General features: G+C 44.0%; 1 protein-coding gene across 2 annotated transcripts in view; it reads left to right on the top strand.

Moving 5' to 3' along the window:
• Nucleotides 1-1,907: 1,907 nt before the first annotated feature.
• ttc27 (tetratricopeptide repeat domain 27) overlaps nt 1,908-27,311 on the top strand; it is a 152,427-nt gene continuing 127,023 nt past the window's right edge. For both annotated transcript variants that reach the window (XM_067988686.1, XM_067988685.1), the window contains exons 1-5: nt 1,908-2,128; nt 13,941-14,115; nt 15,886-16,015; nt 19,945-20,085; nt 25,157-25,259. In XM_067988686.1, the coding sequence (XP_067844787.1) occupies nt 2,038-2,128; nt 13,941-14,115; nt 15,886-16,015; nt 19,945-20,085; nt 25,157-25,259 (640 nt within the window). In that variant the 5' untranslated portion in view covers nt 1,908-2,037. The remainder of the gene's footprint in view (nt 2,129-13,940; nt 14,116-15,885; nt 16,016-19,944; nt 20,086-25,156; nt 25,260-27,311) is intronic.

Below are 27,311 nucleotides of genomic sequence, written 5' to 3'. Positions count from 1 at the left end.
CCTGTACTTTCTCCCCCTGGATTGCTCCTGTACTTTCCCCCCCTGGATTGCTCCTGCACTTTCTCCCCCCTGGATTGCTCCTGTACTTTCTCCCCCCTGGATTGTTCCTGTACTTTCTCCCCCTGGATTCCTCCTGTACTTTCTCCCCCCTGGATTGTTCCTGTACTTTCTCCCCCTGGATTGCTCCTGTACTTTCTCCCCCTGGATTGCTCCTGTACTTTCTCCCCCCTGGATTGCTTTTGCACTTTCTCCCCCCTGGATTGTTCCTGTACTTTCTCCCCCTGGATTCCTCCTGTACTTTCTCCCCCCTGGATTGTTCCTGTACTTTCTCCCCCTGGATTGCTCCTGTACTTTCTCCCCCCTGGATTGCTTTTGCACTTTCTCCCCCCTGGATTGTTCCTGTACTTTCTCCCCCTGGATTCCTCCTGTACTTTCTCCCCCCTGGATTGTTCCTGTACTTTCCCCCCCTGGATTGTTCCTGTACTTTCCCCCCCTGGATTGTTCCTGTACTTTCTCCCCCTGGATTGTTCCTGTACTTTCCCCCCCTGGATTGTTCCTGTACTTTCCCCCCCTGGATTGCTCCTGTACTTTCTCCCCCCTGGATTGCTCCTGTACTTTCTCCCCCCTGGATTGCTCCTGTACTTTATCCCCCCTGGATTCCTCCTGCACTTTCTCCCCCTGGATTGTTCCTGTACTTTCCCCCCCTGGATTGCTCCTGTACTTTCTCCCCCTGGATTCCTCCTGTACTTTCCCCCCCTGGATTGTTCCTGTAATTTCCCCCCCTGGATTGTTCCTGTACTTTCCCCCCCTGGATTGCTCCTGTACTTTCTCCCCCTGGATTGCTCCTGTACTTTCTCCCTCCTGGATTCCTCCTGCACTTTCCCCCCTGGATTGCTCCTGTACTTTCTCCCCCGCCCCCCCCCGGATTGCTCCTGTACTTCCCCCCCCCCTGGATTGTTCCTGTACTTTCTCCCCCCTGGATTGCTCCTGCACTTTCCCCCCCTGGATTGCTCCTGTACTTCCCCCCCCCCCTGGATTGCTCCTGTACTTTCTCCCCCCTGGATTGCTCCTGCACTTTCTCCCCCCCTGGATTGCTCCTGAACTTTCTCCCCCCCTGGATTACTCCTGTACTTTCTCCCCCCCTGGATTCCTCCTGTACTTTCTCCCACCCGCCCCCCGGATTGCTCCTGTACTTTCTCCCACTCCTGGATTGCTCCTGCACTTTCTCCCCCCTGGATTGCTCCTGTACTTTCTCCCCCTGAATTGCTCCTGTGCTTTCTCCCCCCTGGATTGCTCCTGCACTTTCTCCCACTCCTGGATTGCTCCTGCACTTTCTCCCACTCCTGGATTGCTCCTGCACTTTCTCCCCCCTGGATTGCTCCTGTACTTTCTCCCCCTGAATTGCTCCTGTGCTTTCTCCCCCCTGGATTGCTCCTGCACTTTCTCCCCCCTGGATTGCTCCTGTACTTTCTCCCCCCTGGATTGCTCCTGTACTTTCTCCCCCTGGATTGCTCCTGTACTTTCTCCCCCTGGATTGCTCCTGTACTTTCTCCCCCTGGATTGCTCCTGTACTTTCTCCCCCTGGATTGCTCCTGTACTTTCTCCCCCTGGATTGCTCCTGTACTTTCTCCCCCCTGGATTGCTCCTGTACTTTCTCCCCCTGGATTGCTCCTGTACTTTCTCCCCCTGGATTGCTCCTGTACTTTCTCCCCCTGGATTGCTCCTGTACTTTCTCCCCCCTGGATTGCTCCTGTACTTTCTCCCCCTGGATTGCTCCTGTACTTTCTCCCCCTGGATTGCTCCTGTACTTTCTCTCCCCCTGGATTGCTCCTGTACTTTCTCCCCCCCTGGATTACTCCCACCCACTGGGATTATGTCAATCTGTCAGGTCTTACCCACCATGCCCCGCGCTAGTGTCATGGCGGCCGTGTTGTGTTGCTAGGAGGAAGCACATGGAGCGGGGCTGAGAGAGGGAGCAGCGCGGCCGGCGACTGACACACACACAACCTGGACACGGAACGGGCAGCCCGCGACAGAATGGATTCCGTCCTCGAACTGGAACTGACGGTGCTGCGGGGGTTCCAGAGGGAGGCTGAAGCCGAGCGCTGTAAACAGGGGAGCGGAGCAGGTAAACCGTGTGTGTGTGAGAGTGTGAGGGGAGCCGAGGCCTGGGCTTCACTGCTCAGCCACCCCCCTCCTGCCCTCCCCTCCCACAGCTACAGGTTAACCACCACGTGGACCCTTATCTCACCCTCACCCCCCTCCCCATCTGATGGGACCAGCGTGGGCCTCATCTCTAACTCTCAGACAAACGCCAGACCTTTCAGTTAGTCCAGCTCTGTATGTTCTTATACTGTGGTTTTATCATATTTGTATCATTACTGATTTATTACAGTGACCATATATTATAAACCCATGCCACTAAATGGCTATTAATATGTTGACATATTTTGTAAGGAATCTTACAACACCGGGTTATAGTCCAACAGTTATATTTGAAAATGTGGATTTATTTTGTGAACCTTCACATACCTGACGAAGGAGGAAAGCTCCGAAAGCTTGTGATTTTCAAATAAAACTGTTGGACTATAACCTGTAAGCTTGGACTATAACCTGTAAGACAAATGTAAGCTTCCTTCCATTTGTCCACCCCAGTCCATCACCGGCGTCTCCACATCATGACATATTTTGTCTCATTGAGAGGACGTACTGTCGCAAAGTTTCGAGATTGAAGAATAAAAAGAGAAATCTCTTTTGTATTAGAGGAGTTTGAGTTCTCTATTTATCACCCACGTTTCTCCTTACTGGATAACTGGAAGAGTTACGTGTTTTTGCAGCATTAATAATCACTTTTTTAGCAGGTTTTAAAGTTTTTGTTGTCTGGTGGGAATTGGGGTGTTGCAGTGGGTTAGCATGCTGGGCTTTCATCTCTGGAGCCTGGGTTTGAAACTTGGCAGATGGGATTAAAAAGTCTCTTTCTATTGGGTGTCAGGTGAAATGAGTTTGGACACCCTCAAGTTGCCAGATTGCCATGCTCACTCAGTGTATGTGACGATAGAACTTGTGCTCACTAACACTGAAGAATTAGTGAATCTTACATCATTATTACGAGTTTATTGATGAGTTATTTGTGGTTAACAGGGAAGCTCTCCGACCTGTGCATTTTATCGTATATACAGTTGAAGGAAAGAAGGAACTTGTATTTATATCGCACCATATCGTGTCCTCAGGACCCTCCAGAGCGTTTTGAAGTGCAGTCATTGGTGTTATGTAGGCAGCTGCAGCAGTCTGTTTGTGTACTGTTAGGTCCCACAAACAGCAAATGAGTGACCAGATAACCTGTTTATCTCCTTTGTCTCACTGAACATTTTTACGTCTCTATGAAGCTCTGGGATTTTTTTTACGTTAAAGGCACTATATAAATGCAAGTTGTTGTTGCTGTGTTGGTTGTTGGCAAAGTTGTTGGCCAGGCCATCAGGAGAGCTCCCTGCTCTTTTTCGAACAGTGCCATGGGATCTTTTACATCCACCTGAACTGGTACATGGGACCTTGGTTTAACACTTCATCCCAAAGACGCATCTCTGACAACGCAGCATCGCTCAGTACTGCAATATAATTAATGAAAGAACTTGCATTTCATGTCCACAGGAGGTCCCAAAGTGCTTTACAGCCAATGGATTACTTTTGACACTGTTCTGTAGGCAAATGTGGCAGCTAATTTATACACAGCAATGACTAGTTAATCTGTTTGGGTGGTGTCAGCTGAGGGATAGATTTTGGGCACAACATCGGGTGAATTCCACTGCTCTTCTTTGACTGCTGCCATGAGATCGTTTATGTTCACCAAAATAAGTAAACTCAATTTAATGTCTCACTAAAAAGATGGTGTCTCCAACAATGCAGCCCTCCTTCAGTACTGCACAAATGTGTCAACATAGATTATGTCCTGGAGTGGGGCTTGAACCCACGACCCTCTGACTCAAGACATAGGAGTGCTGCCACTGAGGCAGGTTGACACTAAAGTAAAGTAAAGTTCAGTTTAAGAAGGTTGGCTGAATGTGAAATGTAATATCCCATAATTGATGAGTCTTCTAATTTCTGAAAGTTCATTACCAAAGAGCTGCTGATGCTCACCACATCTCCTCAAATGTTTTCTCCTCCCCTCCTCAATCTTCGTCACTTCGAGGATCTGGTGTACTCCAGAGCTCCATCATGGGTGCCCTCCTATTCACAACCTGCATGCTCTTCCTTAGTGACATTATCTGCAAGCACAGGGTTAGCTTCCAAACGAACTTTATCGACACTCAACTCTAATTCTCTGTCATCATCATTGACTCCAGCACTGCTTGTCTGATATATCCTGGATGACTTATTCATTGTTGGCAAAATTGAAGCTACCCTGTTTGGTTCTTGCCAGCACCACCGATGTGCCTCTAGTAACATTGAACTTCTGGGTTACTTGCTCAGCTTGACCCATTGGTAAGCAATCTTCATGTTCAGTTTGATCTTGAGCTGAGCTTTTTACCCCATGTTTGGTCAATCACCAAGACCCTTTCTTCCACCCTCCAAACATTCGCTGTTTATGCCCCGGCCTCACCCTCTCTGTCTTCATCCACGGCTTTGTCACCTTTAGGATCAAGTTCTGAGGTGCTTTCCTTGCCAGCTTCTCCACCTCCACTCTTCACCAACTTTAGTTAATCCCGAATACTCTTGTCCTTGCCCAGCTCCACTGGCTCATTGTGCGCTCGTGGATTAACGTCACGACCCTCATTCCTGTTTTCAAATTCCTCCACTGGGAAATTTGATTGAGCCACTAAGTATGAATTGTGAGTACAATACTGGAGGAGACAAGTATAAAATTAATGCGCCTCAAGTGAGACGAGAAAGAAGAATTTTTCTTTCTCCAAAGCTTACCGATACAATCAACAGTCAGGAATTCCCAACCAACATTTCCAGTGTTTGTTTTCACAAAAAAGTCAATGCCGCAAATCTGAAAATAAACTCGTACTTGCAGTGCCATCACAGCTCAGTTTTAATGTGCAAGCACTGCCACATCACACTGCCCCTACGCTTGGCGGTCAGGGTGGAGAGAAGTGGTGACTTGACAACTGAACAGTTTTTAAAATAATAAGTATAAAGCCTGTCTCTCAAACTGCAGAGAAAGTTAATTTATTAAAAGATTAAAAGTAACATAGCACAGATGCATTTAAGGGGAAGCTAGATAAGTACATGAGGGAGAAAGGAATAGAAGGATATGCTGATAGGATTTGATGAAAAGGAGTGGGAGGAGGCGCGTGAGGAGCATATACGCTGGCATAGACCAGTTGGGCCGCATGGCCTGTTTCTGTGCTGTAAATTCTAAGTAACCTAACTGTGCAGCATTGTTTTCTGGTTCTGCAGTGTTTCCCTGTGGACGTCAGGGTCATGTCGTCATTCTTGAAGGAGATGGTGGTATTGCACTTGCCACTGGGGAGCCTGGTAGATATTACTTACTGCAAATAGAAATTAATATGAGGAGCGAGAGAAAACAGCTATGTGGTGATTAGACACCATTGCTACATGCACCTTGCAAATGAGTGCTCACAGTTAATTTGCATCCTTGAAATGCACATGTGTATATTACAGCAGAAAGGGTGTTCACAGGTCAACACTGTTATCCTGGTCATTTTTCCAGTGCTACCTACATTTGCATTATTCATTTTTTAAAAAAAGGGCAGTTATTTCTTTTTCTACTTTACAGATAAAATACAATGCTGGGTTCTTCCTATGCATCTGTACTCTGCGTGCATTGAAATGTGGAATGAATGAATGTGTTCTGAGTATTGTTTTGTCAGTGGTTGTGGCACCGTCATAGAATAGTGGCTGTGTGAAACAGGCTCACAGTGGAACCTTGTTGTTTCGTTCCTGTGTTGAATTACTGCTGGTTACCAGAGATGGAAAATTATAGATGAACTCCATGAGACTCCATGCTTGTGGTGCTGTAGGGAGAGATATGGTCCATAGAAACAACTAATTGAGGAGACATTTTGCAAAATTTCCCTTCAAGGGATTGAATAAGTGGGGTCTGTTATGGTTTGGGCTTTTTAAATACCTTTTTCTTGTGCAAACTCCCTGGTGATATTTTCCTTAAGTGGACTAAACCCATTATGATTTGAAACCTATGTGTTTCACGCTCTGCTGTACTGAGTTAAAGGGTTAACAGTGAACCTATTTAGCAATAAAGACACACTGAAACTTGCGTAGGATTCCCACAATGACTCATGTCTGTTTGAAGACAGAAAATGTGTTTGTAACGGCTAAAACTACTGACTGAATTTATTTACAGTAGATGGTCTGCAGAAGTAAAGATACAACAGAGTTACTTTACAGCAGAAGTAGTAATTTACAATACATTCAATTAAAATGACTGTATAAAGAGACTGCATTGTTATCTCAGCTCTATTAAGCAATCTCTTGCAATGGCACAGTCTTCTGTCACAATTAGTAAGCTATCTGCTTGGAGTTCGATGCGCCCAAAGATCTATCAGCAGGTCACCAGAGCTGCTGAACACTGAAAGATTCTTTGCTTTTATACTAAAGATACAAAATACATCTCTTTGACCATCATCCTTAGCAGCTAACTTTGATGAGCTTACAGATCATATACAGTTAACAAGGCACTTGGTTAATAAGTACATATGGCTGTAAGTACAGATGACCACCTTGATTCCAGGCCAGAATTGGAGGAACACAGATCTCGGAGGGTTATAGGGCTGGAGGAGGTTACAGAGATAGGGATGGACAAAGTCATGGAAGGATTTGAACACAAGGATGAGAATTTTAAACTCGGCGTTGCTGGACAGGGAGCCAATGTAGGTCAGCGGGCACAGGATTGATGGATGAACGGGGACTTGGTGCAAGTTGGGATGCAGGCATCAGAGTTTTGGATACGCTCATGTTCACACAGGATGGTAGGTGGGAGCCGGCTAGGAAAGTATTGGAGTAGTCAGAATGCTGCCACTGAGCCAGCCTACCACTGTAGCGCGTTGCTGTAAGACTGGAGAAAATACCATCTTTGTAGTGTGTTCTGAAGCTGTTGTGAACGGGACTTGGTGCGAGTTAGGATACGGGCAGCAGAGCTGTGGATGATCTGAAGTTTATGGAGGGTGCAAGGCCGGCCGGAAAAGCTTTGGAATAGTCAAGTCTGGATGTAACAGAAGCATGGATGAGGGTTTCAGGAGCAGATGGGCTGAGGCAGGAGTGGAGAGGGGAGAGATTACAAAGGTAGAAGTAGGCGGTCTTGGTGATGGGGAGGCTATGGGGCCGGAAGCTCAGCTTAGGCTCAGATAGGACACCAAGGCTGCAAACAGTCTGGTTCAGCTTGAGACAGTGAGGGGGATGGAATCAGTAGCTAGGGAGTTTGTGGCGGGGATCGAAGACAATGGCTTCGGTCTTCCCAATATTTAGTTGGAGGAAGTTTCTAGTCGGACAAGCAGCGTGACAAATCAGATGCAGTGGAGGGGTTGAAAGAGGTGGTGCGGTAGAGCTGGGTGTCGTCAGCATATATGTGAAACCTGATGCCGTGTTTTCGGATGATGATGCCGAGGGACAACATGTAGATGAGAAATAGGAGGGGGTTAAGTATAGAACCTTAGGGAACCAGAGGTAATGGGAGTAGGAAGAGAACCATTGCAGGAGATTTTCTGGCTACGACTGGATAGATAAGAATGGAACCAGACGAAGGACGTCCCACTCAGCTGGACAACGGACGACATGCTTTGGAGGAGGATGATGTGGTCAACTGTGTCAAAGGCTGCAGACAGGTCGAGAAGGATGAGGGGGGATAATTTACCATGGTTATAGTCACAGAGGATGTCACAGAAAAACAGAGTAGTAGTTAAGGGTAGCTATTCAGACTGGCAAAAGGAGGGAAGTGGTGTTCCACAGGGATCGGTGCTGGCACCATTGTGTTGACAATTTACATTAACGATTTGGATTCGGGAATCGGAAGTACAATTTCACAATTTGCTGACACCACCAAATTGGGGGGTGTAAAAAGGAAGAATGCATCAAAATGCAAGAGGACATTAATAAACTTGCAGAATGGACGTATAATTGGCAAATTAATTTCAATATAGGTAAGTGTGAGGTGCTGCATTTTGGTAGGAAAAATAAGGAGGCTGCATATTGCTTGGATAATAAGTCTAAATGGGATAGAGGAGCAATGGGATCTCGGGGTACTGATACACAAATCACTAAAAGTAGCGATGTAGGTTAACAAGGCCATAAAAAGGGTCAAATCAAGCACTAGGGTTCATTTCTAGAGGGATAGAATTGAAAAGCAAACAAGTTATGTTAAACTTGTATAGAACCTTGGTTAGATACACTTGGAGTATTGTGCACCAGGTTGAGTAAAATGGGCCTACACTTTCTGGAGTTTAGAAGAATGAGAGGTGATCTCATTGAAACATATAAGATTATGAGGGGGCTTGACAGGGTAGATGCTGAGAGATTGTTTCCCCTGGCTAGAGAGTCTAGAATTACGGGCATAGTCGCAGGATAAGGGGTGGGCCATTCAAGACTGAGATGAGGAGGAATTTCCACGCAGAGGGTTGTGAACCTTTGGAATTCTCTACCCTAGAGGGCTGTGGATGCTGAGTCATTGAATATATTCAAGGCTGAGATCGATAGATTTTTGGACTCCAGGGGAATCAAGGGATATGGGGATCAGGCGGGAAAGTGGAGTTGAGGTTGAAGATCAGCCATGATCTGATTGAATGGCGCAGCAGACTCGAGGGGCCATATGGCCGACTCCTGCTCCTATTTCTTATGTTCTGATGTTCTGGTCTCCATATTATAAAAAGGATATAGAAGTGTTGGAGAGGGTACAAAAAGGATTCACAAGGATGATACTGGAACTAAGAGGATATCCTTATCAGGAAAGGCTGAACAGGCTGGGACACTTTTCCAGAGAAAAGAGAATGCTGAGGGGTGACCTCATTGGGGTCTTTAAGATAATGTTAGGGTTGATAGGGTAGACGTGGAGAAAATGTTGCCACTTGTGGGGAGTCCAAAACTAGAGGTCATAAATATAAAATAGTCGCTAATAAATCCAATAGGGAATTCAGGAGAAACTTCTTTACCCAAAGAGTGGTAAGAATGTGGAACACACTACCGCAAGGAGTAGTTGACGCAAATAACATAGATGCATTTAAGGGGAAGCTAGATAAGCACACGAGGGAGAAAGAAATAGAAGGGTATGCTGATAGAGTTAGATGAAGGAGGGAGGGAGGAGGCTCATGTGAGGCATAAATGCTGTCATAGACCATTTGAGCCGAATGGCCTGTTTCTGTGCTGTAGGTTCAGTATAACTCGATGATTGGGTAGATGGTCTGAGAGGAATGGCATCACATGGTCTTTTCTCATTTCGTGCACATTCTTGTAAACACACAATTGTTTTTTCAAAATCCTCTTTATTTTTTGTTGCCAGAAAATATGTGCTTTCTTGGCTATTGAAAGTAAGTATTTTTACTTCTATTTCCCCTGCAGTCTTATAAGAGGAGGAGGGAGTTATTGTTTTGCATTTCATATGTCTACTTGTTGTTGGATGTAGATATGTTATCTTAATAATAATGCTTCAGTCAATTTGGAAAGTGACTTTGAATTTGTCAGACACTGGGATGTTTTTAAAGATTTAATGGTGCGGAGGGTTAAAGCACAATGTCCTTTTACCTCTGAGACGGGTTCACATCGATCCAAAACTATTGAAAGTTTGCTCACTGTATTGGCTCCAAGGGTTTTGTGTGAAATGTGTTTGAGCAGTCTCAGGCCAGTTCTTAATGGATGCTTGCAGCAGAAGACGACCCACAGTGAATCTTTGGAATTCTCTACCCCAGAGGGCCGAGGATGCTCAGTCGTTGAGTATATTCAAGACTGAGATCAATTGGTTTTTGGACACTAAGGGAATCAAGGGATATGGGGATAGGGCAGAACAGTGGAGTTGAGGTAGAAGATCAGCCATGATCTTATTGAATGGCGGAGCAGGCTCGAGGGGCCGTATGGTCTACTCCTGCTCCTATTTCTTATGTTCACAGACTGGCTCTAAATTGGAAAACTTCACTCAAACATAGGTTGACTGTTATGGGAAATGGCAAGTCTACACTCGTGCAGTAAAGCACTAGTGCGCTCTTATAAGGTTGAGGCTAAGGGAGCTTTTTGGTACGGAATAGAAGGTACTTCATTCTCTCTAGCTGCTGTGTAGGACCTGATCTGAGAGCACTCGCTGTCCAAAAATGAAAATAATATTCCATTCCCCAGCAGTGGCATCCCACAACCTTGATGTGCACATAACAATCTAATAAATGAAGACAAAAAAGACTCTCGTAATTCCTCTTCAGTTCATAAATGCAGACTTGTCACATCAATAACTTCAACGGAACTGTTCGCTATAAATGCAGTCCAACTAAGGCACAGTTTAACCGAAGGATTAGCTGAAGTGCTTACCCATTGCATTTTCCGCCAGCAGGATCCATTTTTAGCAACTGTATAAATCAACTTTTAATAAAAAATGTAGGTTACTGAATTTCCAAGGTTGAACCGTGGAAGATGGTGATTTTTTTTTTGTTTAAAAATAAAGTGACAAATTGCAAATCGGTTTGAAGTGAATAGAGCTGGGATTATGGTTTTACTGTGAGATGCATTGAAAGTGATGTTACTCTTCCCACCAAAAAAGTGACCTTCACTAGAAGCAGGGAAGACATGACAGGTCTGAGATTATTTGTATCGACACATGCACCATGAAATGCACTCGGCATTTGGGAGTCCTGTGGGCTGAAATCCCACTGTGCAATATTAGCAGCAAGCTGTTAGTGCGTTTGTATAAAGTTCATTTGTCCACTATTTTAATGGTGGTATTAACGCAATTTAAAATGGGTTAATACAGTGGACTAAGGATTTCACGCAACACCCTTGTTACTCATATTTCACAGCAAGATTTCAGCCTCCCGATTTTAAAATGGAAGTCCTGGCAATGTTAGAAAGAGATGAGGCTGAATTTAAAAAGAAGGATTGCTTTTAATAAGTGTTTGTGTGTGTGTGTGTGTGTGTGTGTGTGTGTGTGAGTAAAATGTGGATCATTCATTTAGGGTCTATATAAGAAGTCATGTTGATTTATAGCATGTAAAAAAATACTCGATGAGTGACATTTGGTTTCTCAAAAGCAACAAGCGCAGTATTAAAAATAGGACCTTGCCCCCCCCCCCCCCCCCCCCCAGTAGATGTCATTCTTTGCCATCTCTCACATCAGACTTGGGAATTAATCACTTAATTTGAGCGATTACATTAGGTTTGAAGTCGCCGCACATTGCAGAGGAACAGCGCTTTTTGTGTGCATAATAGTGAGGGAGTTGTGTAAGGGGGAGGGAGAGGAGGATAAAAGATTTTTTAGTCTCCAAATGAAATAACATGCTGCTGCTTTAAATATTTACTTGCCTATGATTGTTGTGTTTAAGACAGACTAATCACAATCTATGACAGCTGCTTTATTGAGGGAATTCTTATTTTATTATGGATTGATTGTAAGCCAGTACTGTTCCATGATCACGCAAAAATGAGAATCAGCTGTGGTAGGAACTACTACATCTTTGGAGTTTCATTATGCTTTATATTTGCCTCTCCTGGGATGGATCAGAACACCTGTCTGTTCTTAGTCTCTTATTTTTGTTTTTGGTTTGATGGGTTAATTAGAACGGGGGCGTTTTCGGGGGGTATAATAGGGCGACTCTGAGGGAGTGCTGCATTGCAGTCATTACCACCACAAACAGATTCTCTGGTTATTCATTTATTAATTCATTGTGAGATTTGCTATGCGTAAATTGGCTGCTGTGTTTGCTTTCAAACATAATTCATTGCTGGTAAAATACTTTGGGACATGTTGAGGCACTATTAACAGATATATTGGCATTTTTGTACCACATTTTATGATATTGATGTTTTACATGGGCTGGATGTCAGCTTTTCTTACTGTTATTGAATGTTTCTTATTGTAGTTTGAAGTTCAATTAAAAAATAAAAGACTTCCATTCGCTGGAAAAAAAATGTGGCGTGTATGTCTGCTGGCTCAGGTAGTAACAACAGTGTACAACTGAGCCACACAGAACAGAAGGAACCAAGGCTAGTTTCTACTCTGCTGAATTAGGTGATCTCAGCTGGGCTGACAGGAGGTGTACTACAATTTTTTTTAAAAATTGTTCTTTGGTTGTGGGTGATGCTGGCATGGTCACATTTATCGCCCATTCCTAGTTGCCTTAAGAAAGTGATGGTGGGCCTTCTACTTGAATTGCTGCAGTCCTTGTGCTGATGATGATGCTCCACTGATGGTGTTAGATAGGGAACAGCAGGACATGTGGGATCCAGTGACGATGAAGCAATGGCAATATTTGTCCCATTAGGATGGTGGCTGGCTTGGATGTTTCCATGAGCCTGCTGCTTTTGGCCTTATTGGTGGTAGAGGTTGTGGGGCTGATAGGTGCTGTTGAAGTAAGCTTGCTGAGTTGATGCAGTGCACCCTGTCGATAGTAAATGCTGCAGCCACAGGATGGAAGGGATGGATATTGAGTCCAGTGGCAGGGGTGCTGATCAAGCGGACTGATCTTTCTTGGATGGTGTTGAGCTTCTTGAGTATTGCAGCTGCACCGCTGCAAGCAAGTGGTGAGTTATTCCATCACACTCCCGACTTGAGGCTTGTAGATGGTGAAGAGGCTTTAAGGGGTCAGGGAGTGAGCCACCTGTTGCAAAGTACCGAACCTTCACCCTGCTCTTTTAGCCACAATGTTGATATGACTGACCCAGTTAAGCTTCTGGTCTGTGGTGAACTTCAGGATGTTGACCATCCCAGTTGTCTGCTATGTCTCTGGGCCCCTCGAGCCTGCTCCACCATTCAATAAGATCATGGCTGATCTTCGACCTCAACTCCTCTTTCCCACCCGATCCCCATATCCCTTGATTCCCCTAGAGTCCAAAATTCTATCTATTTCAGCCTTGAACATATTCAGTGACTCAGCGTCCACAGCCCTCTGGGATAGAGAATTCCAAAAATTCACGACCCTCTGAGTGAAGAAATTCCACATCTCAGTCTTAAATGGCCGACCCCTTATCCTGAGACTATGCCCTCTAGTTCTAGACTCTCCAACCAGGGGAAACAACCTCTCAGCATCTACCCTATCAAGCCCCCTCAGAATCTTATATGTTTCAATGAGATCACCTCTCATTCTTCTAAACTCCAGAGAGTATAGGCCCATTCTACCCAATCTGTCCTCCTAGGACAGCCCTCTCATCCCAGGAATCAATCTTGAGGTTTTGTTGCACCGCCTCTAAGGAAAATCTACCCTTCCTTAGATAAAGAGACCAAAATTGTACATAGTACTCCAGGTGAGGTCTCACCAAAGCCCTGTACAATTGTAGGAAGATTTCCTGCTCCTGATCACTATCCAGGGACCTCTGCTGAAAAATGTGTGTGTGTATGTGGCCATTGGGGGAAGGTTGGATTAAGCTCAGCTGTGTAGTTCTGCTGTCACTCACATGCTCACACATGCAGAATGTCCACTTCACGCAAGGTGACAGGTGCACAGGGAATCATACCCCAGCATGATCTTCAGGAGAAGAGAAGCTGAGGAAATTGGTGACGAAAACTGCAACAAACATTCTAATGTTTTGAAATAAAATGCATGCACTCTGCTGTCTCACGATTCTGCAAGCACAGCTTTTATCCGCCGCTGTATTAAAACTGTTTTTGCGATTGACAATAAAGGTCGCACATACCGTTTGCTTTCTCCATTCTGTGCAGTGCTGTTGGATTGGTAAGTGTTGAATGTCATAGTTACTGCAGATGTCAAGCCTGTACATTTTGAATAGATTGCACTTCCTCGCCCTTCAGTAGTAACTGACTGTTGTTCCAATTGCAGAGAGCAGCTTCCTGCTGCAGCAGCTGTTTGAGGGGAATTTCAAAGGTATTCTATTGAATCCAAGGGTTCAAGAGATTTTTCCTGCTCAAATCACTGATGGAGAAGTGATTGACACTTACTTGGAAAATCAGATCCTGGCCTACCTAGATAGTCCTTCAGAAGATCAGGCGGAAAGGTGAGTTTAACTTTGTTAGCACCACAAAGTGATGCTTTTCCCACATCTTTTCTCAAAAGCACTTAAATACACTGATATCTCACTATTACTTTCTGATTTACCACAACTTCTGACATAACATTTTGGAATTTCATGCTCCCTGTCTGATGGAGAAACAATAGTCAATAATTGGAAGGTGTTTTTAAAAAAAAAATTGGGTAACCCAGGTGAAGGGCCGATACCTTTTGTGCTAGGTCTCCACCATGGTTGAAAGGAGTAGGAGAGGAGGTAAGATAAATCAAGAAGTATTGGTTTGGTGATGCTAATGCTAGTTTGTAGGATGATGGGGAGCTGTCCACAGGAATTCCACAGTTTTGAAGTCCTGAGAAAAAGTGAGTTAGAATAGGTGTGATATTTCCTGGTTCATGCGCTATTCCTTTGAAAGGGTTTCCCATCTAGATATGTACAGGCTCTTCATCTCTGCTCATTTAACATTGTCAGAAATGATCAGATCTGTGTGTATTTAATAAAGAAGATTGTACATGTACCAAGGCCGCCTACTTCCACCTCCATAACATTGCCCATCTCCGCCCCTGCCTCATCTCATCTGTTGCTGAGCCCTCATCCATGCCTTTGTTACCACTAGACTTGACTATTCCAGTGCTCTCCCGGCCGGCCTCCCACCTTGCACCCTCCGTAAACTTGAGCTCATCCAAAACTCTGCTGCCCGTATCCTAACTCGCACCAAGCCCCATTCCTCCATCACCTCTGTGCTTGCTACATTGGCTCCTGTTCTGGCAGCACCTTGATTTTAAAATTCTCATCCTTATTTTTAAAGCCCTCCATGGCTTCTCCCCTCCCTATCTCTATAATCTCCTCCACCCTACAACCCTCCGAGATCTCTGCGCTCCTCCAATTCTGGCCTCTTGCGCATTCTTGATTTTCTTCGTTTCACCATTGGCGGCCATGCCTTCAGCTGCCTAGGCCCTAAGATCTGGAATTCCCTCCCTAAACCCCTCTGCCTCTCTACCTCTCCTCCTTTGAGACGCCCCTTAAAACCTACCTCTTTGATCAAGCTTTTGGTCACCTGTCCTAATATCTCCTTATGTGGCTCAGTGTTAAATTTTATTTGATAATCGCTCCTGTGAAGCGCCTTGGGACGTTTTACTACGTTAAAGGCGCTACATAAATGCAAGTTGTTGTTGCTCTAGATAGCACAGAAAGTTAGCACACCATCAATTCACCTTTGGGACATTGCACTCAAATCCAACTCAGAGCGCTGGGTATGAAAGTCCCCTTTCTCTTTTGCCAGCTGCAAAGGTGGAGTGAGTTTGGTAACCTCAACCCAGCTCCTAGTGGATCCAAATGCACGATACAAAACTGCCCACAAAGCGGCTCAAAGATCATAAGGATGGCTGGGAAGTTAAAAGAAATCTAGTCAAGGGAGTTTTATCTGCATTTGGCCTTACTGCACCCTACCTGGGACTGGTTCTAATGTAGTAAAAAGAAACTAATGAAACCCACTGAGATTGATTTCTCCGTTTTTCACTGATTCTGGGAAATGGATGAAAGTGGCTCTTCTCTCTTTCCTTTGGGTTTAACATTTAAAATATCCAGAAATCTTCGCAAGAAAAGGATATGCTGATAGGGTTAGATGAAGTAGGGAGGGAGGAGACTCGTGTGGTTTAGACCTGTTGGACCGAATGGCCTGTTTCTGTGCTGTACATTCTATGTAAAAGATCCAAAAGCTGGACTGCCCTGGCTTAATTCACTTTCTTACTCTTGTTGCAGGCAAATGCTGGTGTTTTTGCTGGGGGTAGGCAGCTTGCAGCTGTTTGTACAGAGTAACTGGACGGGTCCCCCTGTTCAGATACAGCCACAGGATATTTTACCCACAGCGATGATGGGGAACTTTGCCGAGGTAAGGTGACATCGTGTGCAAACCTACGGCAACCATTGTCCATACATTTACAGTTACCATAAAATCTGCCGTAGGTCACACTTGTGCATGTGCTGCTCTGCTATTTTATCACTGCCATAACCTCGTGTTGTGGCTCATGTAGAATTCACACCCAATACATTAGAAAGATGTGAAAATATATTTTACAGTTTCTTCTGAAAGTGAGAGCATGATTCGTGGTAATAATTTTGGATAGAAGTGCATTCATTAATCAAATTTGGAAAATCTTGCCTACCAACTAGCCTGGGGCAAGTTAGTGTCTGAATGAACAGAAGACAAAGCATCTCACAAGTAACATCAATGTTGATCACTCTCTAGCTTCAATTCCTCCCCCCACCCCTTCTAGTCTGTTGGAACCCTTCCCTACTCCAGAAACCAACTCTTCATCCACACCGAACGTGTATTTAATTTCCTTTGAAGATTAATTTCCCCAGTTAAATTTCAAATAGCAGTTTCTGACAAGTGAAAGATAATTTAGGCATGTGCAAAAGAAAATGTCTGCTGGCTAAGTGGAGAACTGCTTTTTGGCATCTAAGTGGTTTTCCCCACTAATTCTTTTTGGTCTTCTGTATCATGCACCCTCCCCTGAAAGGGCAGCTGGTGACTGGTGCTCAGCTGCCTGTCGATATTACTCTGAAGCCAACCTTCAGGAGTTCTGAGAGATGAGTCCAGGCTGGTTCTCCATTTTTTTCCACACCCTGTCCTTCTCCCTGTGGGGGGAAAAATACTTTGGAACATTAGAAAAGTCAAGAATGAGAAAAGGTCTTTGACGCCCATTCCCTTAGTACATTAACTCTCCCTCATGGTATCTAATTGTATTTTGAATAACATTGTTGTTTTTGCCTCTGTTTTCTTGCCTGATAGAATGTTCCAGACATGTTTCATTCTCTGAGTAACGGGCTTTCCCTGATATATGTACTAAACTTCTGAGCTTTTTTTCTAATTGGAAAAGAGAAAAAGCATGAAAACAGCAAATTAATTTGGCCTCCACTTGCACTTGCCTACAGCACAGCTTGTGGAAGATTGTAGATGTGAAAAAATAGGAACATAGGAAAGTACAGGATTGGAAAATATCATTTCAGTCCATCTGACCAACCCCAGAGTTCAAAAACAGAACACATAGTTCACTGCCTAGATCCCTCAATTGATTTTCTCACCAAATGCCTGTCCTTTTAAAGTTACTGCTGTTGATCAGCCTTGATCACCTCCCTGGGAAGTCCATTCCAAATGTTCACTCCTAGGCACAGCCTATTAGCACATCTCTGCTTTGTAATAAGTAGCTTTTTAAATATATATTCTGGAAATATTTTTATATATAAAATTGCCAGTGACTTATGAATATGTTCCTGTTTATTTACAAAGAACCAACAAAATATTTTTGTGTGCCCCCCACCCCAGCGCAGTGTCCTTTGGTATGTCCAACATTGTGCGTTTTGGTAAACGGTGATGCAGTTCGCAAGATTAGATTTTTTAGTTGCTGCCCCAGGTTGTCATTATGTAGCTGAAACCATCATCTTCATGTTTTCAGCACTGGACTCAAAATTGCAGAACAATGAAAGATTAAAGAGTTCAGTAAATCTTAGACTCGTGTAATCCAAAGCTGTACAATAAGTAGACACTGCCTGGATTACATCTGAATACTGTGGTTTTTTTTGTTGTTGCTGGAGGCTGCAAACTGAAGCATAAAAAGTTTATTCTGAATGTAAATTTAAAATGGAAAACAGATACTTGGTAAAATTCCAGGACTATGAAATATAAATTTAAATTAATTCATTAAAAAACATTTCTTGCAGTATGAACAGTTTTAAGTAGAATTGCAAAAGATTGGTGTATGTGACCCAAATATTTCATGAATGGTTAAAATTTAGTGTTCTTGGCAAAAGAATTTCAAGGCTTTGTGCTGCACCATGCTTTATGTTTAATTTATAATTGTGTATATTCTAAATTATTTAAGTACAGTTTCATGAGTGCTGGTAGCCCTGCCGTATCCCCACAATTTCCATCCATCAAGTGGGAGCCTAGGCAGTGAGTGTTAGCAGGCTAGGTGACAGTGGGGCGTCGCATTTGAGCCTGCTCCTGCCCTCACCTAACACCACATACACACTTTCCAACAGAGGTCAGTGGATAATGGATCAGCCATAGTAAACCTGGCAGATTTCTCCCCCACCCCTAATCCCCAACTTGGTGACACTGAAACCAATTGTAGTGCCCCAAAGCCTCCTGGCTGAGATCCCTCACGCAGATCAGGATTGGATCTGGAATCTTTCTGGTCGCTATGGCCCAGTACTACACCAAGCATTACATTTCCCCACTGAGCCACTGGAGTTCAGCGAAGGAGTATAAATCCAAATTTCTAATCTCCCAGGGATTATAATTAGTAACTTGGACATGTCTGGTGTATGTTTTTTATATTACCACAGAGATGCTTTGTATGTTGTGCTTACATATCTTAATTGCTGTACTGTACTCCATACAGTGTACAAGATGGTCTATGAAATGTGTGTGTGTGTTGAGAGGGAGGGGTGGAGGTGGGTAGCATGTTCTAATGGTGTTTGAGGGTGAGGTTTGCACATATAATTTCACTGATGAGTCTCCTATCTTGGGCCATGACACCAGGGAGGCTGATGAGGGAGCAGCAAATGTTATTCCACACAGGGCAGGAAAGAGCATCCAAGCATGATACTGACAACAGCAGGCACCTTTGTAAAAGCAGCTGGGCGAAGTTGGTGACCCCTCTTGACTGCATGTGAAGATTGAACGCTCACCACTTGGGGAATCCCAGTTGAAAATTCACATTGTACAATCTTGTGATGTCTCACACTGGTACATCAGCATGCTGCATCATGAGGCTGCCTTCGTATGCTAAATTTTATGGCAGATTTTGTTTGCTTAAAGATGGAAAAATGCAGGGCAGAGAAAACAGTCTTCTACATCTTGCCTGCAAAAATACCTGACTTTGGGAACCCTTGGTGTGATGTCTAAGTGGAATATGTTTTCCATTTCCCAGCAGATTCCGCACCCTAATAAACACAAAATCTGACCAAAATTAATATTACCATGCTATGATGGACAGGCTGCAATGTAAACCATATCTTATTTCAGAGCAATCACATCCTGCCAAAGCTCTCAAACGTAACACTTTAATAATAGCATAGAATTTACTGCCTTTATATCATTTTTAATAAAATATTTGAAAGATTTTTTTTTCACCCCTCCTGTGTTGAAGGTGTTGCTCATTTGCTGGAGTATGGTTCCATGCATATGTCTTGCCCAAGTGGCCTTTATTTATGGGTGAATCTTGGCAGACTATTTGACAAAAGAAGGCATCACAGCTAAGCTTGACCTGCCCTTACCCAAGTCCACAGACGTGCGCTTGAGTTGCCCCTCCCTAACCCAAGATCGCTGAGGCCTATTGCAGGACCCCTGCCACTGCCCAGCTCTGATCATCCAACTTGGTATAGACTGGGGATCAAAACTGCAACCTTAGCTACACAACAGATTAACTCATTGAGCAAGCAGGGCAGCCGGACTGTGTTTTCCTGAGTAATCTAGAATTAACTGTGTGCGGTTTGTTGGTGGGGGTTGAAAGTAAAAAGATCGTTGTGTTTATTTGTACGCACACTTGCTATAGTCACACATAAAATGCACTAAGGTTCTGTATTTTCACAGTGGTTTGCTCTTTATGGGGCTGCTAGTTGGGTGGTGAGGTGGAAATATTGACCTCGTGCCACTCCTCTTTCTGCAAGCACTCTTTAGGCTGAGCACACAGTACATTGGTTGCAGAAGAACACCCAGCTAAGGGAGGCTTTATGGAAACCCACAGCTTTCAAGAAGGGGCAGCCAAAGAAAGTGAATTTGATTAATGTTTTATTCTTTTTTTTTTGCTTTAGCCTCAAAGCTTGCGAGTCGCTCTGTTGAACAGTTTGGTTTTGGATGGGGATGCAATTTACAGCCTTCTCTCTAACCCCATCCTGCTGACGTTAGCCAGGACAGTCCTGGTGCACTGCAGGAATAAACTGGATCTTTTCCAGGTAAGGGTACATCTGTTTTTAATGTTCTTACGTTGTAAGTTGCCCTCTGATTCACAGTACTGATTGTTTGACCTATTACATTCTTATTAGATATTATTATGCTGGTCCTGTTTCAACACTTTTAGCCTTTTGTATTTAATGTGACGGTTTATTTTCCAACACGCTGTTATGTTTGATTTTTCAAAAAATTGTGGCTTTGAGGCTTTTGATTGGTATATTACAGTTCATTATTATATGCTGAGGCGCTGACTGCCTATGTGGTTTTGAACACTGTCATGTTACCTGTACGATTTCAGGATGAATTCAGCACAGCCACACGGAATGAATGAGAATGCTTTATACTGTGGGCCAACATCCATTGTGAACCAGGCCAGATAATCGGACAAAAACTAATGCCAAACAAAAGAAGGAACTGTTAAGAAGGATCTTAAAGGAAAAGAGGGAGGCGGAGAGGCAGAGGGGACCATGGAGGGAATTCCAAGCGTAGGTGGCTTAAGGCACAGCCACCAATAGTGGGGCGAAAGGATTTCAGCATACATGAGGCCAGAGTTGAAGGAACAAAGAATTCTAGGAGGGTTATAGGGCTGGAGGAGGTTACAGAGGTAGGGAGGAGCGAAGTGATGGAGGGATTTGAACACGAGGATGAGAATTTTAAAATTGAGGCACCTGGGGACTGGGAGCCAATGTAGGTTAGTGAGCACAGGGGTGCTGAGTAAGCAGGTTAGAATACGGACAGCAGTTTTGAATGAACTGAAGTTTATGGAGGGTGGAGGTTGGAGGCCAGCCAAGACAGCATTGGAATAGTCAAGTCTGGAGATGACTAAGTCATTGATTAGAGTTTTAGCAGCAGATAGGGCTGAGGCAGGGGCAGAGATGGAAGTTGGCGGTCTTTATGGTGGAGAGAATATGTGGTCAGAAACTCAGCTCAGGGTCACATAGGATGCTGAGATTGCAAGCAGCCTGGTTCAACCCGAGATAAGGGAGATGGATTGAATTGGTGGCAGGGGCCGAAGACAATGGCTGGAGCAAATTGCAGATTATCCGGGACTGGATGTTGGACTTGCAGTCTGACAACACAGAGGCAATGGAGGGGTTGACAGAGGTGGTGGTGAGGTAGAGCTGAGTGTCGTCAGTGTATATGTAGAACTTGATGTCATGTCTTCGGATGATTTAGCTAAGGGGCAGCTTGTTAATGAGGAAGAGGAGGGGGATGCGAGAGAGATGGAGAAGATATTTGGGCAGAAGTTCAGCTCATGGTCGAATAGGGTGGCAATGTTGCAAAGAGTCGGGTTCAGCCTGAGGCAGTGAGACAAGGCTGCAGAGAGGTCGAGAAGGATGAGGGGGATAGTGTACCATGATCATAAAGGATGTCATGGTGACTTTGATTAGGGCCGTTTCAGTGCTGTGACAAGTGGAAACCTGATCGGAGAGATTCAAACATGGAATTGCGGGATAGGTGGGCACGGAGTTGGTAGGTAACAACACATTCAAGGTCTTTGGAGAGGAAGGGGAGATTGGAAATGGGGTGGTAGTTTGCAAAGACAAAGCAGATGAAGGTAGGTTCTTTGGGGAGGGGGCTGATGATCGTGGTTTTGAAAGGGCCGGGGACAGTACCTGAGGAGGGGGAACCATTTACAGTGTCAGCTAGCATGGGGCCAAGAAGGGAAGTTGCGTCAGCAGTTTAGTGCGAATGGGGCCAAGAGAGCTGGAGGTGTGTCTCTTAGACAAGATGAACCTGGAGAGGGCATGAAGGAAGGTAGGAGAGATTAGACCCCAAACTGAACATGGCAACTAAATTATTGTTTTGTGAGTGTTAGATTTTTTTAAAATTAAAAATTGTCTAACATCCATTGATCCCTTTCTTGGGCTGCCATGTACCACCCAATTGCAGTCCTCTGCCGATGGCAGTCTGAAGCTGTTGTTGGGAGGTGTGAATCCAGTTTCTCCTTCCCCCCACCCCCACACCCTCTGTTAGGAGGACTGTTGGTCTTGGCTCATTCTTCCCTCGGGTGACTTGGGTGAGATCAGGAGTTCAATGTATATGTGCGTTTTTGTGGGGGCTGGCCACAGGCACAAAACCAAATCCTACCCATCAGTAGTGCAGCCCAAATGGTCAAACAGTATGTACAATTAGTGGCGTGATTACAAGGCAGAAATCTAATCTCAATCCATTTACAGTGCTGTCTGAAACTCTTGATATGATTACTGCCGCATAATTCCCCCCAGGTGGCCTTCGTTCTCTGGTTATTAGTATTGTATTTGAAAGATTAGATCGAAGCCGCGATGAACTTTGCTTCATCTAAGCTCTAAGAATCTTTTGGTGCTGTATGATGTGCGACCAGCAGAGGGTATGCTTGCTTCACCTGGTGCGGTGTTGTGGAGCATGTGCTGGCTGTGTTTTTACATTTCTATTAGTGCTGCCACCTAGTGCAAAGTTGCCTCTGCCAGGGATGTATATTATATTTTTAAATGGCATCTCATTTTCTCTTTCCTTTGATTTTTTTTAAAAGAATTTTTTGTTAAAACTCCATGTTTTAAAACTTCTTTTAAAAATTCTTCAGAATCAAGAGGGTTAGAATAAAACCAGGAATGTAAATATTAATCGATGATTTTTAAAAATTGTATATTTTCTTTTGAATGCTGTTACCTTTGTCCTCCTCCACGGCCTCCCCCCTCCCTATCTCTGTAACCTCCTCAAGCTCTGCAGCTCTCTGCGATCTCTGCGCTCCTCCAATTCTGTCCTCTTGCACATCCCCGATTTCCATTGCCCCACCATCAGCTGCCGAAATGCAAGTTGTTGTTATTGACCCCAGTTCTCTGTTCCACGTATCAAAGGACACGCAGGCCACCTGTCCCCATGGCTTAGCAAAGGGAGCTCACTATTTCATCAGAATTAAAAAGGTTATGATTTTCCTCCCAAAAAAAAGTAGAAGTGCGTGATCTGGTTGGCACAGTGGATTAGACACCGTTCTTTCACCTCTGGGACGTGGATTCAAATCCAGCCCAGACTGATGGGGTGAAAGTTTCCTCTGTCTGCAGCTGTAGGAGTTCTATGTGAAATGAGTTGGAGCAGTCTCAATCCACTTCCTAGTAGTGAAAGAAAGAAGAACTTGCATTTATATAGCACCTTTCACGACCTCAGGATATCCCAAAGCACTTTACAGCCAATTAAGTACTTTTGAAGTGTAGTCACTGTTGCAATCTACACGGCAGCCAATTTGCACACAGCAAGATCCCACAAACAGCAATTTGATAATGACCAGATAATCTGCTTTTTAGTGATGTTGGTTGAGGGATAAATATTGACCACTAGATGTGGTCCTACAGCTAAAAAATGTCCTTGATTCAACAATCTCAGTCAGAGAAGCTACAGGACGGCTGGTGTGGGAAATGGAAGAATGTCACACTGGTGCAATTGGCAGTGCTCCTCCAAGGTTGGGGCTGAGCCACATTATTAGGGCAGAATAGAGGGAGCTTTACTTTTTACCTGGTTATGCTGCATGTGACCTGGGACTTCCTGATGCAGACGCCGGATGCCTGAAATGGGAAGAATTTCATTCACCAACACTAATTGTAGATGGGAAATGTGTCAACCTCTACCTTCAGGCTGGTCTTTTAATTGTCTAGGTTTTACAGTACAAATATATGCACAACAGTTTGCATTTATATAATGTGATCAAACATCTCAAACTGCTTCAGCCAACTGACGAGCAGCTTGGGATTCAGAACAGCTTACGCTTATGTAGATCCTTTAATGCCGTGAAATGGCCTAAGGCACCTCAAGGGGTGGGGTGGGGGTGGTTGTAAGGGACAGCAAGCAGTAAAAGAGTTGGGGGATGTGACTGAAAGCATAGTTGAAGAGGTAGATTTTGATAAGGCTGTTGAAGGTGGAAGAAATGGTCAAAGTTGAGCAATCCAGGTGTGGGACCAAGACGGCTGAAAGCTTTGAAATTGAAGGGTGGGGGGGGGAAGGATGCAAAAGAAGCCAGAATGGGAGGAGCAGAAAGTGCTCACTGACATGTAGAGCTTGAGGAAGTTGGAAGGACTTAGTCGAAGACAGGGATTTTGAATTGAATTTGAAACATTGGGGGACGGGGAGCCAATGGAGATTAATGAGGTCAAGAGGGTTAGGGCAACGGGACTTAATGCAAGATAGAATGAGAGTGGTTGAGTTCTGGATTTGTAGTTAATGCTGGATGGAACTTGGAAGGCCGATGAGGAAGAGTATTGAAGGAGATGAGTCTTGAGTTTCTGAATGAACGGATAGGGGAATGGGACTTAGTGTGGGATAGTATGAGAGTGATGGAGTTCAGGGTGCGTTGTAGTTAATGCTGAGTGGAGCTTGGGAGGCCGGTGAGGAGAGTATTGAAGCAGTCAACTCTGGAGGTGATGAAGGAATGGATAGGGGCTTCAGTGGCATTGGGGGGTGAGATGGACTGTGTTGCAGAGATGCAAGTGGGCAACAACAGCTTGCATTTATATAGCGCCTTTAATGTAGAAAAACGTTTCAGGGTGCTTCACAGTAGTGTTATCAGACAAAATTTGACACCGGGCTACATAGAGATATTAGGACAGGTGACCAAAAGTTAGGTCAAAGAGGTAGGTTTTTAAGGAGTGACTTGAAGGAGGAGAGAGAGGTGGAGCGACAGAGGGGGAATTCCAGAGCTTAGGGCCTAGACAGCTGAACGCACGGCTGCCACTGGTGGAGCGATGAAAATCGGGGATGCACAAGAAGCCAGAATTGGAGGAGCACAGAGATCTCAGGGATTGTAGGGCTGGAGGAGGTTACAGAGTTCGAGATAGGGAGGGGCGAGGCCATGGGCAGTCAGAACTGAAGGGTCATAGACCTGAAACGTTAACCTGATCTTTTTCCTTTCTCCACAGAGGCTGCTGACCAGTTCCAGTATATTCTGTTTTATTTCAGATTTCCCATATCTGCAGTATTTTTCTTGTGGTTTTATCAAGACGGAATGGACTAGCCGAAAGGCCTGTTTCCATGTTGTAATTTCTATGTAATTCTATATAATTTCCTTTATAGAGAGAAAGAAAAAATCTTTGTCTTTCTTTGCAGATGTTGCCCTGGTGGACATTGCGGTGTGTAAACATTCAGCAGCAGTTATTGGCAGAGCGCTCCTCTCAGCTCTTCACCACTACCCAAGGCTGTGTCGACGAAGGTAGATCTTCTCCAGAGTCTTTCTTAGAAAACAATGCACATATCATCTGCAAGGGGTGGGGAGAGAAAATTGAATTTCAAAATGGGTGACCTTATTTTGTTTAAGAAAATGTCGTTTACATATCAATACATGCGACTGGTCCTATTCAGGACTTGCAGGGTGAATATTGATGTATTTCGTGTATAGTACTTTTGAAGACTGAGAAACCAATTAAAATATGGAATTTCCTTTGAAGGATTTGATATTCACATGTAATTGCTATCATGTAACTTTCAGAAATGTTGGTATTCTTAAAATATACAAATGCTGAACAGTTGAAAGTGGAACACTCCTTTACTTGGTTATTTCTTGAATGAAGTAGAAAATTATAAAGTTACAGTTTTACCTTTAGCGCTTGGATTCAGTGATTATCTCAATGACTTTGTATCAAAGGCCTTCTAAAACACATTATTGTCATTGTTGTACATTCACATATTTAAAAATACAAGTCTGTAATTTGTGTATGATTTTTAAAAAAAATTTAAAGGACAAAAACTTTTCATTGGAAACGAAATGCAAGTTTTGTACCATTAGCTGAATAAAATAATTGTTACAAAATATGGCAGTAACAGTGCATGGATACACATGTGAACAAAAACAGTACAACCCATCAATTCTTATATATAATTTAAAAATGTCTTTTTTAATTGATTGTGTAGACTGAGCCAGTTGTTTTTCTGAATAACGTGTAACATTTCTGATGTGACTTACGAGGCACTGTTGCCACCATCTACTCAATAGTTAGTACTGTGGAAGACTGTGACAAAATACAATAAGATGTTAATAGACTTACAGAATGGGTATGTGAATGGCAAATAAATTTCAATATGCATAAGTGTGAGGTGGTGCATTTTGGTAGGAGGAATAAGGAGGCCACCTACTCCTTGGAAAATAATAGTCTACGTGGGGTAGAGGCGCAAAGGGATCTGGGTACAGATTCACAAATCATTAAAAGTAACAACACAAGTTAACAAGGCCATAAAAAATGCAAACAAAGCACGGGTTCATTTCTAGAGGAATGGAATTGAAAAGCAGGGAAGTTAATGTTAAACTTGTATAGAACCTTGGTTAGACCACACTTGGAGTACTGTACAGTTCTGGTCTCCATTTTACAGCACTGGAGAAGGTGCAAAAAAAGATTTACAAGGATGATACCAGAATTGAAAGGTTATAACTATCAAGAAAGACTGAATAGGCTAGGGCTCTTTTCTACAAAAGAGAAGGCTGAGGAACGACCTAATAGAGGTGTTTAAAATTATGAAGGGGTTTGGTAGGGTAGATTTTAAGAAGATGTTTCCACTTGTGGGGGAGTTCAACACTAGGGGCCATAGATAGAAGATAGTGGCTAATAAATCCAATAAAGAATTCAGGAGAAACTTCTTTACCCAGAGAGTGGTGAGAATGTGGAACTTGCTACCACAAGGAGTAGTTGAGGCGACTAGCATAGATGCATTTAAGGGGAAGCTAGATAAGGGAGAAAGGAATCGAAAGATATGCTGATAGAGTTAAATGAAGTAGGGTGAGAGGAGGCACATGTGGAGCTTAAACACCGGCATAGACCAGTTGGGCCGAATGGCCTGTTTCTGTGCTGTAAATTCTATGTAACTGTTACATTACACACAGAAAATTTCCAGCATTGGAAATAAATCTGTATAACCTCCTTACACACCTCCTAGCCCTATCCCCAACCCCCCCATCACAAATAAGCACGAAATGCAGTAACAGCAAAGATCAAAGTTGTCAGGTTTGCTGTTCAAAAGTGGTACCTCTGCAGGTATTTGCCTGGCTGAGTTGGTAGCACTCTTGGTTCTCTGTCAGAAAGTTATGGGTTCAAGTTCCATGGCAGGACTTGAGTGCCTCATCTGGGCTGATGCTCCATTGCAGTACTCAGAGAGTGTTGGAGGCGCAATCCTTTGGATAAAGAAGTTGCCGTGGGAAGATTGGAGGGTCGTTATTATTTAAGAATGAGATCAAGTAGGCTAAAGGACCTTCATCTAACCCCGTCTTTTAGGA

This window comes from Heptranchias perlo, chromosome 8 (assembly GCF_035084215.1).
Source record: "Heptranchias perlo isolate sHepPer1 chromosome 8, sHepPer1.hap1, whole genome shotgun sequence".
NCBI lineage: Eukaryota > Metazoa > Chordata > Chondrichthyes > Hexanchiformes > Hexanchidae > Heptranchias > Heptranchias perlo.
This window is presented reverse-complemented; position numbering and strand designations above follow the sequence as displayed.